General features: G+C 43.0%; 2 protein-coding genes across 2 annotated transcripts in view; one reads left to right on the forward strand and one right to left on the reverse strand.

The window, feature by feature from the left end:
• The window catches only part of LOC310806584 (aldehyde dehydrogenase 1A1-like), a gene marked incomplete at its 5' end in the record, with an annotated part of 9,344 nt that extends 7,978 nt beyond the window's left edge, over positions 1-1,366 (reverse strand). The window contains one exon of the mRNA XM_083672740.1: positions 1,309-1,366. Coding sequence (XP_083528866.1) covers positions 1,309-1,366 — 58 coding nt within the window. The remainder of the gene's footprint in view (positions 1-1,308) is intronic.
• Positions 1,367-8,644: 7,278 nt separating this feature from the next.
• cyp1d1 (cytochrome P450, family 1, subfamily D, polypeptide 1) lies at positions 8,645-14,497 on the forward strand (the record flags this gene model as incomplete). The annotated part of the gene is made up of 6 exons (XM_083672717.1): positions 8,645-9,514; positions 10,929-11,052; positions 11,378-11,467; positions 12,684-12,807; positions 13,796-13,882; positions 14,069-14,497. The coding sequence occupies 6 exons, from the start codon at positions 8,645-8,647 to the stop codon at positions 14,349-14,351; spliced, it is 1,578 nt and encodes a 525-aa protein (XP_083528843.1). The 3' UTR covers positions 14,352-14,497.
• Positions 14,498-14,871: the final 374 nt, after the last annotated feature.

The following is a 14,871-nucleotide window of genomic DNA, read 5'->3' on the forward strand; positions in this document are numbered from 1 at the left end:
ACACATACCCTAACCACTTCAAAGCTATGTCTAACCCTAACCCTAACTGTAACCACTCACAGTTAATGCACAACCCTACATCTAACACGTCTTCTATTTTGACGTAGTAGGACATTTCCTAGACGTCTTCTATTTTGACCTGTGTGTGTGTGTGTGTGTGTGTGTGTGTGTGTGTGTATTTGCAAGTGTGTGTGCGTGTGTATGTGCATGTGTGTGTGTGCGTGTGTGTGTGTGTGTGTGTCTGTGTGTCTGTGCGTGTGTGTGTGTGAATGCATGTATGTGGGTGTTTGGGCGATAGAAAAAGAAGGAAGGAAAACTCAACGCAACGTTCAGAACGACCCTTTTGCATCATTCCCCTCAGCGTCTGGTGCCATCCTCCCCGGCCCAGGCTGGATCATAGGAACACAGAGACAAATTAGATGTTGGCATCAGCCATTGCCTAACACCGTAGGGTCATAGGTCAAGACTGGCACCATAAAGTCGGGGCTGGCGGGGCGCCAAGACCTGCTCTGACCTCATTAGATACCGAGGGGAAGTGAGGACAGCGTTGAGGACGCACCCAGAGCGTTGGAACGCAACAGTTGTGTTACACGCACCTGAGACAGGTTGGGTCATTATTGCACATGTAACATAACTTTATCACATGTTTAGTTTGTACAAACAGTAGCTGAGCAATATATTGATGCTGTTATCTGACATTATTATCATTATCAGTCCAGTTATCAAGTTTGTGTGCAGAGCTTATGCATTGTGCATGGCTGAGTCTAAGATACATGTTGATTGCGTTCAAATGAAGGAATGAGTTGCCTATACTTCATCTTGTTTAAAATTAGGTTATAGTCCAGTGTGCATCTTTGTCAGTAATTGTTTGTTTCAATCATTTGAGAAACTATTTAATTTGTTCAATTGTGATTTTGTTATATACAATTATTTCCATGATAACAATTCAGCATTCTAAAGCATCATTTTAAAATACATTTATCTATCAAACTTCTTAACAACCTTGATTTGTTTTATAATGGTCTAAACTAGGCTGACAACATCAAGTACTTTTCAGATTTTGAAAATCTGTTTTCACTGCAACAATTGTTTCATGTTGATACAAATATTTATGTTGGGTTTTGTGGATTTCAACTGATAAAATCCAAATTATTTTCAAAGTTATAATATTATCATACTGTAGGCTACATGAACAGTGAAAAACAAAAAAACTTAAACTGTCACTAAGATCATTAATATTGCATTAAACAGCAAAATAATAAAAAGACTAAGACAGAGCAGAATGTGAGGGGTGAGGTTCCATCTTACCTGTGCAAGCAGACGGTGCACCTGCGGATTGAGGGTTCTCAACACCTATGACGGGCATGACTACAGCTCTCCTCTCGGCCTGTTTCTCTCCACTCAGATCTGTCAAAGGCGAGTAGCAACGAGCAACCGCCACCCCCTTTTATATAGATGCACTCACTGGTAAGAAAGTCCTACGTTCTCACTGGGACCGAGAGACGATCACGTAGATGTCGCACCCACCATGTCGCACCCACGCCTTCGGGCCAACGCGCTTATCACCGTTCAAACAGAACAAATCTCTATTTTCCACTTTACAAACCGCGCTTATTGTACACTGCCCGCGAGGCGAGGCAAACGCGCACACCGCTCAACTTCCCTGAGCGTGAAACGCGGGATGTCATTTTTGACGTGACGGCCACCTCTCGTCTTTCCCCTGTCACCTTTGCATCGATCCAACCCACTTATTTCTGCCTAAAGGGAAATTTAAAAAAGGAAAGGGCTCTACAGCACTTCGGATATTGCACGCCGCTTTAAGAGGCGGTAAACCTAATAATTGGGAAGATGTTTGCTTTGATAACGGGCCTCCCGCTGCTCCGCTGTCTCCCTGGAACAATACGATCGCATAGCTGCGTCTGGTGCGCCCCTATTTTGATTTAGCCTGTCTGGCAAGAAGCAAAGTCCTTTGAGAATTACCCCTGGGCTTGGACAACATAACCTCCCTAATTAACCCTCGTTAAATAATGAAAAGCTCCGTGGAACTGCGTTTTGGAGTGCTGTAATGTACCGTGAAGCAAAGGCATATGCTGATGTCCTTTTTCCCTTTGTCAGTGCTCTCAGCTCACATTGTGTCTCAGAGTAAGACGACTGATACTTTCAGCCAAGTAATATGTGTTTTTTTGTTGATGTTGATATACAATAAAGTCAGAGAACTGCCATGTGTGTCTACTCATTACTTTTACCTCCAGAGAGAAGCCACCAACAAGAGCCCATCAGTGCTAATTGCACATAATGACCATATCCCAATCCAATACACACTTGCAGATTACTGCTGGGTGTCTGTGAAAGACAGAGAGAAAGAGAGTGTGTGTGTGTGTGTGTGTGTGTGTGTGTGTGTGTGTGTGTGTGTGTGTGTGTGTGTGTGTGTATTAAACAACCATGTGGTGCTCTCCCTTTTCATTGTATATTTGTGTGTGTGTGTGTGTGTTTGACTATTTGTGTGTGTGTCTTTGTCTATGTCCGTGTCTGTGTCTGTGTATGTGCATGGTTGCGTGTGCATGGTTGCGTGTGCATGGTTGCGTGTGCACGGTTGCGTGCATGTGTGTATCCATTTGTGGTTGCGTGTCTGTGTGTGTATAGGTTCCTGGTAGGTTCCTCATGGTGTCTCCACCGAGTCTGGTCCATGGTGGCTGTCGCCAGGTCTCTGTGACACGCTCTGCCCCTGTTGGCAGCACTAATGACGGGAGGGAGGAGGAGAGCCGCCCTGCCATAGCGCTCTGGCAGGACTGGGACTGGGCCCACCGGGTCAAAGGAGGCGTCGTAGCCTGACAGCACTGGGTGTCCCACGATTGAGCCTGAGTGGACATGATGGCTTAGAGAAGGAGAGAGTGAGGGAGGGAGACAGAAAGAGAGAAAGAGAGAGACAGGGGGAGAGAGGGGGGAGGTAGAGAGAGAGAGAGGGAGGGAGAGAGAGGGGGGGGGCGAGAGATAAAGATGGAGAGAACACGAGAGAGAGAGCGAGAGAGAGTGAGAGAGAGAGAGAGAGAAAGAGAGTGAGAGAGAGAGAGAGAGAGAGAGAGAGAGAGAGACAGAGAGAGAGAGAGAGAGAGAGAGGAAGATGGGAGAAAGAGAGTAGGAGCAAGAGAGCATTTGAACAGAGGGAAAAACCTAATTATCAATGAGAAAACCGGACAGAGCACAGGGCCAGGGATTTCTTTTTGTTTTTTTGATTTTTTTTATAGGCCAGGAATACAAAAGTAAACAAGTAGACCTAATGACATTGTGCTGTGTGGATAAGGACTGCACATGTGCAGTCTGTCCTCCATAGGCCTATTCATTCTTACTGGCATCAACACTATGATGACAACAACAGCACTTTACAATTGACTGCAAGTGTTTGGGGACCCACAACATGGTTGCATGGGGGCCCAGATTAATGAAGGCCCCTGTCTCTCTAGTTTTTGGACCGATGCCTTGGTGCTTTTGTTCAGTACATAATTAAAAGCAGATAATCGCTCCTCTTTTGGCACAGGAGTTCTACTATACTGGAATGTTGGGATGACTTGTGGGTTTAACAAATCTAATTACACACATTCACTGTGTTATAACATTGCATAAGAGAGGGTTTACCCAAGCGAAAAAAAAGTATACTAAATACACTAAATACACTTTTTTTTGTGTGTACTTAACATACGTTAAGTAAGCATGTGCTATATATACAGTGCCTTCGGAAAGTATTCAGACCCCTTCACTTTTTCCACATTTTGTTGTGTTATAGACTCAATTTAAAATGGATTAAATTAAAAGAATTTGCCATCAATCCACACACAATACCCCAGAATGACAAAGTGAAAACAGTTTTTTAGAAATTTCAGTAAATTTATTCAAATTGAAATACAGAAATACCTCATGTACATAAGTATTCAGACCCTTTGCTATGACACTCTTAAATGAGCTAAAATGCAACGTCATCAACAAATCACTCAATAAGTTGAATTGAGTCCATCTTAATGCAAGCACAATAGTTCATGTAATTTTGGAATTAATATCTTTGTTTTTATAGGGTCTCTGATTTGCATTTTTTTTCCGTATTTCAACAAATGTTATTGTTCAAAGCTGTTACTGATATGGTTTACTCATGGCCCAAGATGACCAAGATATTTACTTGTGAAAACTGACTTTCTAATTGATCCTATTAGAGGTGCAACTGCATTAAAGCTGAAGGACCAGGTTATCTAACATTGTGTACCATCTCTCAGGGACATTTGTCGAAAGGAAAGATTATTAGAAATTTGTATGGGTTTATGAATCTTTGAAATACAAGTATACTATTTTATAAATATACTAAGTACACATTTAAAGACATGACAATAAAAGTATACTTTTCATAAGTACGTATACTGAAATACAATTTTAGTGCAATGGAGTTATAGTATACTTTATAAAAGTTTATAAAATTACACTTTTAAAGAAATTAAAGTATATTTCCATAATGTATACTAGTAGTATACTTTCCAGGGATGAAAATAATGTGTACTTTTTATAGGTATACAAAAAAATACAAATTAAATTACATTGCAATTAAATACATGTCTTATAAATATACTAAAATACAAATGTACTGTAAGTATATTGAGCTTAAGTATATTTATTTACAGTATACTAAAATACAACTTTTGCATTTGAAGTATACTTTTAAATAATATATTTAAGTGCATTGTCAATACATTTTAAGCATATTTTAATTTAGTACAGATAAATATGAATAGACTAGAAACATACTTTTCATACTTAAATTATATTTTTAATACACTTAAAGGTCCAGCATATAGTTTTGTGCCCCCCACTTTCTAATAGCTCCAAACATGTGCATAACCTTGTAAACTAATAGAGCACTCTTCACAGAACATTCTTCATCATGTGATCTCATTCCTTGATCGCTACCGATTTATACACTATTTTCAAGCTAAAATCTACATGCTGGACCTTTAAGTATACTTTTTTCCCCCAATAACTTTATTCTAATATAATATATATATATATATATAATATATAATACGTTTTCTCCTCCAAGCCAGTGAAAAGTTGATTGTGTAGTACACATGTAGGCTACATGTATGTGTGTTTGGTCTTTCATCTGGCTACATTTATATATTTTATCTTCCTTCATGTCTTTTCTCATCTAGAATCTTACAAGAATTTATTAACTCAGGGGAGGCTGGTGGAGGTTGAAATTGGAGGACGGGCTCATTGTAATGCATGGAATGGAATTAGGAATGGTATCAAACACGTGACACATACCAGCAACAGAACCTTTACTGCATTCCAGGTCATGGTTCTATTCCCTCTGTTACTTCCATTCACATCTCTGAGATATCTGCATTGGTCTGCTCTCTCCGATCCAGCCCTATCCAAGTCAGGAAGAGAATTGCACAAGGGCAGAAGGAATAACTTCCTGAAATGAAATAGATATTGCCTCTTACTGAGAGCACTTGCATTGGTGTGCTCTCCCCTATCCACCCTACCCAGCCCTATCCAAAAAGGTGCAGTGCACAAGGGCTGAAGGCATAATTTCCTGAAGTGGAATATAGCCCTTTCCTTGTTGAGCACACCTGCACACTGTACCAGGCCTTACTACACTTCTTGATCAGTTTATGATCCAAGTCAGGATTTGAATAAAAATAGCTGATCCTGGATCTTCTCTCAGGCATCTAGGCTGCAAACATCTGAGGCAAAAAAACGGACATGGTCATGATCTAATGTGAGACCCTGAGTCTCTCTGACTGAGTGTGCCACCTTGTGTCAAACAACAGAACTGCAACCTCTTCTCAAACGCGAACTATGGACTGGAAAAAGACGGGAGTACACAGATACAACATAGTCTCCAAATTATAAACAATGAGTATGCTTACCCTGAAATACTCTTTACTGGAGTAATACAACTATGAGGATACAAAGGTTTTAGGCCAGTTAGTGTACAGTGGGACAGATTCAAACCTTAAGAGCTATGCATTGATAATAGTTTCACAATCATTGTACAAACTGACATATTGGCGGAAAGCCACAGTGGCGATAGATCTCATAACTATGTCTATCATCATGCGGGTCTATGTCAGACAGACAGACAGACAGACAGACAGACAGACAGACAGACAGACAGATAGAAAGACAGATTATTAGGCTAACTAATTGATTTAATCGGTAAATAATTTAATTGCTTTAGGAAAACTATTAAATACATTAATAATGCACGAATCGAAAAAATCAACTAGCCTAGAGACAGACGTCCGAGGGTGATATTCAAGATTCAAGATTCAAGATTCTTTATTTGTCACGTGCATACAAGTATACAGTGAAATGCAAAAGTGACAGTGCCACAGAGTAGTGCAACAATACAATAAGTTTAAAAATAGAATAAAATAAAAATAGAAGTACTAAAAAATATACAGTATGGACAGTATAAACAGTATAAACAATATGAACAGTATAAGCAGTAAGCAATATAAATAGCAGATGGATGATTATGTGTGTGCATATGTGTTATGATGACAGTGCGTGTGTGAGTGACTTGAGGGGGGCACTGGTGGGGTCATCGTTGATGATTCTGATGGCGTGGGGGAAGAAACTCAGCCTTAGCCTCTCTGTTCTTGCTGCATGACAGCGGAGGCGTTTTCCTGACCGCAGCGGCTGGAACAGTCCATGTTTCGGGTGGTGAGGGTCCTTCATAATCCTGTAGGCTCTGGTCCTACACCTCCTGGTGTACAGGACATGGAGGGGGGGGGTTGGAGTTCCCATGGTTGATATAAAATAGTCTACAGTTTTTCTCAATTGCTTGAGCACATTTCTTAAAACGTCTTAAACTTTTCAAAACAGTTAACACATTCCCCTAAACAGTTAACACGTTTGCCAAAACACATTTCTTTTGCAAATGACTCTCAAAACATTTAGTCAGGAAAGCAAATCGGTGCGTCAAAACAGTATCCTTTGTCATCTAATGAAGTTCAATCCACCATTAATTTCATAATGACACACTAAATAGTAACTATAAGCATCTGTACGCATTGCAGTTTGGAAAACGTTAGGAGAGTAAGGACAGATTTTGACGATTTTGAAAAAGAGAGATGTCTGGACGTGTCTCCACCAAATCCGTCTACAATTTCACTCAGCAGAAAAACGTTGTATTACAGTACATAGTGTATGGTGGTCCTGCGCCTGTTACAGGAAATATGATTTCTTACTATACATATGAATCAAATCCATCTAAAATATTCAAAATTAAGCAGGTAGTTAAAACAACAAAAATTGCATTACGGTAGAACACAAAAAGTGCCTAAACATTTACAGTAATCGATTCTCTCATGTCTGCGAGGCGACATGTTACGTTGCTGATGACCTATTTAATTTGTGATCACAGACTGATTGTTAGTTGAACTGTTTAGCGATGAGAGTTACAATGTATAGTTTAGAGATTTACTATAATGGGAGAAATAGCTGAACGTAATTCAGTTTTGTTCATCAACACTTTCTCAATTGATTTGTGTGTCGTATGTAGAAATTTGTGTTAACTGTTTGCAAAAAGTTGCGTAACATCTGTATTTGTTTTAAAGCAATGAGAAATGACTAGCTGTTATGCTGAAAATGTTACTGTTGTGCTTATGTATGTTTTGCTGTGGACATCGAGAAAACATCGAGAGATATATAATATATAATAACCACCACAAATTGCCTCGGATGCATTCATAATAAATGAATAAAACCGCGTTTGTATCAACGTAATTGTTTGATTCAATACAGTGGCCTCGTAGTAATGAGTAGTAACAACTTGTATCTTAATGAATTCAGTGGCCTACGGTGGCCTACATTAACCTAGCTGGGACTGTACGGTTACGGTCTCCGCTTAAATAGGCCGATCTGGTCGCTGCCTCCCGTGGTATTTGGCCCCGCCGCGCGCCAATCCTCTCGCGATGCGTATCCAGTCATTGTGCCCCGTGGCGGTTCGCTTCGCTGGGGGTAAAACTGCGCTCATTAGACAACTCTCCAACTGTACAGCAACTTTAGAGAACTTTCACTGCTGACTGACGTCCGGTAAGTGACACATCCTTGCATTTAGTTTTCATGTGCATATTTTTGGGGGAGTTACAATTAGGCTACAAATTATGAATTCGTTGTCAGTTACAACGAATTAATGTTTGGTAATTGCTGACAAAAAACGTTTACATTTGGGCTCAGTTCAGTTTCTGTAAAAGAATAGTAAACCGTTCACTGTTTTCAAACAGGAACATTCTGAAAAGCAAGTGAACAGATTATATTTCCTTTCTTCTTTCTTCTTTGATTTCTTCCTTCCTTTCTTTATATTTCTTAGTTAAGCCTGTTTGACAATGTGATTAGTCTAATAAAAAACAACAACTGTATTATCAAATGTAAATAGTCAAATGTAAATAGTCCATTATTAATTGCAAATGTAAAATGCAGTGGTATTATTTTTATTGATGAAATATTCATACATCTTGCATTACTTTCTAACTCTACACTCTATTTTTCCAACTACAGTCATCTCAGACTGTGTTCCCCCACCCCCTCCTCCAGGTTCTGCTCTGTGCCCTGTAATTCTGTCCTGGTTGTGGCGCTCTCTGCCTGCAGTATGAGGCTGACGTTCAGGATATTCCCCAAGGATGGCCCCTGTGTATCTTTGTCCGCTGTCACTGTGGCTCTCTGTGCCCTGACCCTCTTTCTGGTAGCCCTCTGGGGCCGGAGGCGTGAGAGCAGCAGAGGCCACCGGCACCCCAAGGCCACCCTCCCCCCGGGCCCCACACCCTGGCCCCTGGTGGGCAACCTGCTCCAGATGGGGGACCAGTTCCACCTGTCTCTGACGCGGCTGCGACTGAAGTATGGAGACGTGTTCCAGATGAGGATGGGCTCCCTGGTGGTGGTGGTGCTGAGCGGCTACGCCACCATCAAACAGGCGCTGGTACGGCAGGGCGAGGCCTTCGCCGGGCGCCCCGACCTCTTCACCTTCTCCGCCGTGGCCAACGGCACCAGCATGACCTTCAGCGAGAAGTATGGCGCCGCCTGGGTGCTCCACAAGAAGCTCTGCAAGAACGCCCTCAGGTCCTTCTCCCAGGCCGAGCCACGGGGCTCTGGCGCCACCTGTCTGCTGGAGGAGCATGTGTGTGCGGAGGCGGCCGGGATGGTGGAGGCTATACGGCAGCGCTCTGAGGGGAGTAAGGGGTCTGGCCTGGATCCTGCGGTGCCTCTGGTGACCTCGGTGGCCAACGTGGTGTGTGCCCTGTGTTTCGGGAAGAGGTATGACTACAACGACAAGGAGTTCCTCGCCATCGTGCACATCAATAATGAGGTTCTGCGGATCTTCGCAGCAGGGAACGTGGCGGACTTCTTCCCCGTTTTCCGGTACTTGCCGAGTCCCTCACTCCGGAAGATGGTCCAGCACATCCAGAGAATGAACGGCTTCATGGAGCGGAACATTGAGGAGCACATCAACACCTTTGACAAGGTAGGACCCAGGTGGGCAACGTAGCAGGCTAACGTGTGGAATAATTGTTATGTAGATATTCAAATGCTTGTATATTCTTCTCTCTGATTCAGATGGTAAATAAAATAAATGATGAATCAAGAAACAGATATTTAAATAGGAACATAATACATCCTTATCGTATGTTACTGATGAATACTGGAGACAGGGTTAGGATGTGGAGCTATTCCATTCCATGCATTACAATGAGCCCGTCCTCCAATTTCTACCTCCACCAGCCTCCCCTGCGCTAGAGGCATATAATCTCTTGCAAATGTGGTCAAGATTCCCGTATAACAAGTGTAACAGCATAGTTGTTGTTTTTTTCAATGATTTTATTTCGGAGAGGAATCCCAACTTTCATGTGTGACATCAAGGTTGAACTTGGTAGATTAGAGAACAGCCTCACCTCTTCATAACAGATTAGATATGAGATTAGATCTGTGCTGTCTGATCAGACTGAAACAGCCCCACCAGACAGACTCTGAGGGATTCGTTTCAGTGCTGGAGGGATAGACAGAGTATGGAGGGGAGAATGGAGGGATGGAAACAGAGGAGAGGTTTAATTCCTGGACTGTAATTGTAATGGCTATGTAGAACATTATAATGCACTGAGCATCTCCAAAACTGCAGGTTTTCTTGAATCTGATCTGCAAATTGTTACATCCAGTGAAATGTCCATACTTTTTGGAAAGCATATTTTTTGCTTGGATATGTGAGTTGAAGTCAACATTTTTGCCTCATATTTCATATTACATATGACAAGACAGAATACATAGACGTGTTGTTATTGTTATGTAAAAATAAAAAAAAATAAAAAAAATCCTTCAGTGAAATGCCAACGATAACAAACACGTCCATTGGGAAGCTGGGCCAGACCTAGGTTATATCAGCCGAGTGGGCTAAAGTGGGCCATTGTCCTAGCGCATGGTGGCTACATTTGTTCGCACGCACTCTTTAATTAGGAATTACCAATGTGGTGGAAGATTCATGCTCACATGTTTTCTGGGAGACGCTGTCGCTTACTTGCACTTAGTTTCAACCCAAAGTTCAAGGACTAGATGAGATGATTGATGCTGACAGGTAAAGGTTCGGGTCTGTGGAGAAGGTTTTAGAATAACAAACTATCTTCAAAAAACAAGTATTTTTCTTACCACTTTATAGCTTTAGTTATTATCACTTTATATTTGTAGTTAACTGACATGTCAGTGATATTATTACCAGCTGTGTTGGAGTGTTCAACATGTCGCTTGGCTGCTATTTTAGTGTGTTAAACATATTAACTGACTGCTGTGTTAGAGTGTTAAACATATCGTCTGCATTGGGACTCCTCTTGTGTTGTGTCATACAGTATCGTCACTAAATAGCTGAAGTATTTGACTCTGTTTGGTTCCAGGACTGTATCCGTGACATCACAGACACTCTGATAGCACAGTGTGAGGACAGACAGGAGGACGAGAACACAGCGATGCTGTCCAACTCCCAGATCATACACACTGTCATAGACATCTTTGGAGCAGGTGAGAGACTTTATCTGAATGTCTGCTTACTGCTCACACGCACGCACGCACGCACGCACGCACGCACGCACGCACGCACGCACGCCTTAAAGAGGGAGAGAACAACTGAGTGTCTGACTAGAGAAAAGCAGGGCGTCACAATTGCCCCCTGTTACATTTGTCCCCGGTCTCCCCTACCCCTTCATCTCATACCTGTCCTCTTCCCATAATATTTGTTTGTTTCTTATGTTTCATGTGTATCATGCTATGATGATGATGATGATGATGATGATGATGATGATAGTTGAAAGTGACCATGTTATACAGTATGTTTTTGCTCTGGCAGGATTTGATACCATCATAGCTGGTCTGCAGTGGAGTATCTTGTACCTCATCAAGTTTCCTGACATCCAGGCCAGAATGCACCAGGAAATCGGTAGGCTACTGTACATCCTATAACAACACTTCCTATTTCCTGTTTGAATTAACAACACTTCCTCTGTAAACACCTGCCATCTGTCTCTCTAATGCTAATGTCTAATGTCGTCTCTTTCCACTTAGCCTTGTCATTCTACCTGTTAACGAGATACCTTCCGGAAGAATCCATTCTGATAGAGTCAAGCAAATACAATAAAGAGACTCAGCGTTGTACATTTAACAGTAATGCTTGGTTTTGTTTGTTCGCCCTCCGGTATTGATGCACAGCACATTCTAATGATCTTTATACATCTTCTGATACCGCTAATGATCTTCATACCTCTTCTGTTACCGCTAATGAGCTTCATACCGCTTCTGATACCTCTAATGAGCTTCATACCTCTTCTGACGTTGTAATGAGCTGTGAGTGTTTCCCTCTAGTACCACCCAGAATGCAGGCTACTTTGATGGCGATGATCTAACTGTGCAGTTCTGCATAATGATCTAATTTTGCAGAGACCAGCAGCCCCCCAACTCCCCGACTCCCCAACTCCCAACCCCACCACTCGCCTCCCCACCCCCCCACCAACCTAAACTCTTTGGTCTCATTGGCCTCTTTGCTAGAAACCATCGCCTGCCCGGCTCGCCAGACTGACACACAAAAGGTCACTCTCTAATTCGCTGACGCCAGAGTTACTTTTGAAGTAGGCTGAGAAATCTGGTGCAGACTGTTCAGAGGCACGTTGCATTTTCACACGCAGAAAGAGAGAGAGAGAGAGGGAGAGAGAGAGAGAGACAGAGAGAGAAAGAGAAAGAGCGAGAGAGAGAGAGAGAGCGAGACAGTGAGGTTGGACTGAAGACAAACACGAAGGGAATCTGCCGCACGCAAGGGAATTACCTGTACTTACTGTACAGTAAGTCTCACCAAAGCACACGCATGTCGTTTACTCTCAACTTCATAAATGTCCCATTTGAGAATTAAAATGCAAGATTAGCAGAACACCAGCTGGCAGTCTGTATTTGTTTTTTGTCTCTCTGTTTTCTGATTGACTCTATTGGGTCTAATATACTTGACCTATTCTCTTGTTTTGTTTTGAGGTATTTTCTTTATGATTGTTTTGACCTGAGTGTGTGTGTGTGTGTGTGTGTGTGTGTGTGTGTGTGTGTGTGTGTGTGTGTGTGTGTGTGAGTGTGTGCTTGTCTGTGTGTGTGTCTTTGCCATGTGCCTGGTGTAGACGACAACATCGGCCCAGACAGGCCACCTCGGTTTGAGGACAAACCCAAGATGCCTTTCACCGAGGCCTTCATCTATGAGGTGTTCCGTCATGCATCCTACGTTCCCTTCACAATACCACACTGGTGAGGCTCTCTAACCTTCCCTTCACAATACCACACTGGTGAGGCTCTCTAATCTTCCCTTCACAATACCACACTGGTGAGGCTCTCTAATCTTCCCTTCACAATACCACACTGGTGAGGCTCTCTAACCTTCCCTTCACAATACCACACTGGTGAGGCTCTCTAACCTTCCCTTCATGATACCACGCTGGTGAGGCTCTCTAACCTTCCCTTCACAATACCACACTGGTGAGGCTCTCTAACCTTCCCTTCACAATACCACACTGGTGAGGCTCTCTAACCTTCCCTTCATGATACCACGCTGGTGAGGCTCTCTAACCTTCCCTTCACAATACCACACTGGTGAGGCTCTCTAATCTTCCCTTCACAATACCACACTGGTGAGGCTCTCTAACCTTCCCTTCATGATACCACGCTGGTGAGGCTCTCTAACCTTCCCTTCACGATACCACGTTGGTGAGGCTCTCTAACCTTCCCTTCATGATACCACGCTGGTGAGGCTCTCTAACATTCCCTTCACTAAACCACACTGTTGAGGCTCCCTAAACGCTTGTTTCCCCACAACATATTAGGACCGGGTTGGTGTAAGCAACTAAGTGAACATCTGACGGAGCCAGAGCTTACACATCCCCAGTCGTCTCAGATCTGTGGAGAGTGAGACACAACAGTGATACACAGGCAGATAATGTTTACCGTTGTCTATGCCTGCCAGTATGATTTGCATAACAGGAATGTGTCAAGTTAATTTAATTTAATTTAATTGAATAGGGAACAACTTTCTAGAATGAAATGCAGCCATGATACCTGTAGATGTGTGTAGCAGTGTAGGCTGGTGGAGGTCAAAATCGGAGGACGGGCGTGTTTGATACCATTCCTCATTCCATTCCATGCATCACAATGAGCGTGTCCTCCGACAAGTGTTAGTTAGCATCATGAGTCTGGTCATCTAAACACCAAGCATCCCTCTCTCTTCTTCTTCTCCCCCCAGCACCACGGAAAACATCACACTCAATGGCTACTTCATCCCTAAGGACACCTGTGTGTTCATCAACCAGTATCAGGTCAATCATGACATGTGAGTGGTGTGTGTGTGTGTGTGTGTGTGTGTGTGTGTGTGTGTGTGTGTGTGTGTGTGTGTGTGTGTGTGTGTGTGTGTGTGTGTGTGTGTCTCCCCAAGTTTCTCCAGAGTCTCCCTAGTCCCTTGGTTACTTCCTGGTTGTATCTATTTGTTTATTGGACCTGTCTGTCTCCCTGGGAACAGAGACCAGTGGGGTGACCCGGACACTTTCAGGCCGGAGAGGTTCCTGGATGGGGCGGGGCTTCTCAACAAGGACCTGATCGAGAAGGTCATGATCTTCGGGATGGGGAAGAGGCGTTGCCTAGGCGACGGGTTCGCCCGGCTGGAGATGTTTGTGTTCCTGACCACGCTGCTCCACGGCCTCCGCATCGAGAGCATTCCGGAACAGGAACTGGACCTCAGCACCGACTTCGGCCTCACCATGAAGCCCCGCCCCTACCGGATCAGCGTCTCGCCACGCCTCTAGATTCCGACCCGCTCGTCGAACCCAACAAACCTCTTCAAGGACTGGTTTGGCTGGACACCTATAGCCTATCCACCATAACATACCACAGAAACCATGGACACTCACTCAGACACCAAAACATAACTAAAAACAACCGACGCACCTGGCAGTGGAGTCATAACTGTCTATGGCAGGATAGATCTTGACACACTGTGTATTTTATGTTAAGGCAATGCAGTGATTGCATCTCCTCATTGATCAACAAAGGGAAATGTATTGTGTAGATGTGTATCTAGAAGTCTTCTTTCTCTAAGATTAAACTGCAGCTACTTTTATGTTTTATGTGCCATTTGAAGTTATATCTGAATATCTATGCATTCCTATAAAAGTTTCCTTTATAGAGGATCATTGCCAGTGTCATTGTGATGGTTAGGGATGAATCCCTCCCACCATATTTAAAGCGTAACAATTTTCAAACATGGTTTTAAAACCTTTAATCTGAAGTTATTAATTACAGCTAGAGGCTGAGGGAGGGAGAAAG

The sequence above is a fragment of the Argentina silus genome, assembly GCF_951799395.1.
Source record: "Argentina silus genome assembly, chromosome: 7".
In the NCBI taxonomy this organism is placed as follows: domain Eukaryota; kingdom Metazoa; phylum Chordata; class Actinopteri; order Argentiniformes; family Argentinidae; genus Argentina; species Argentina silus.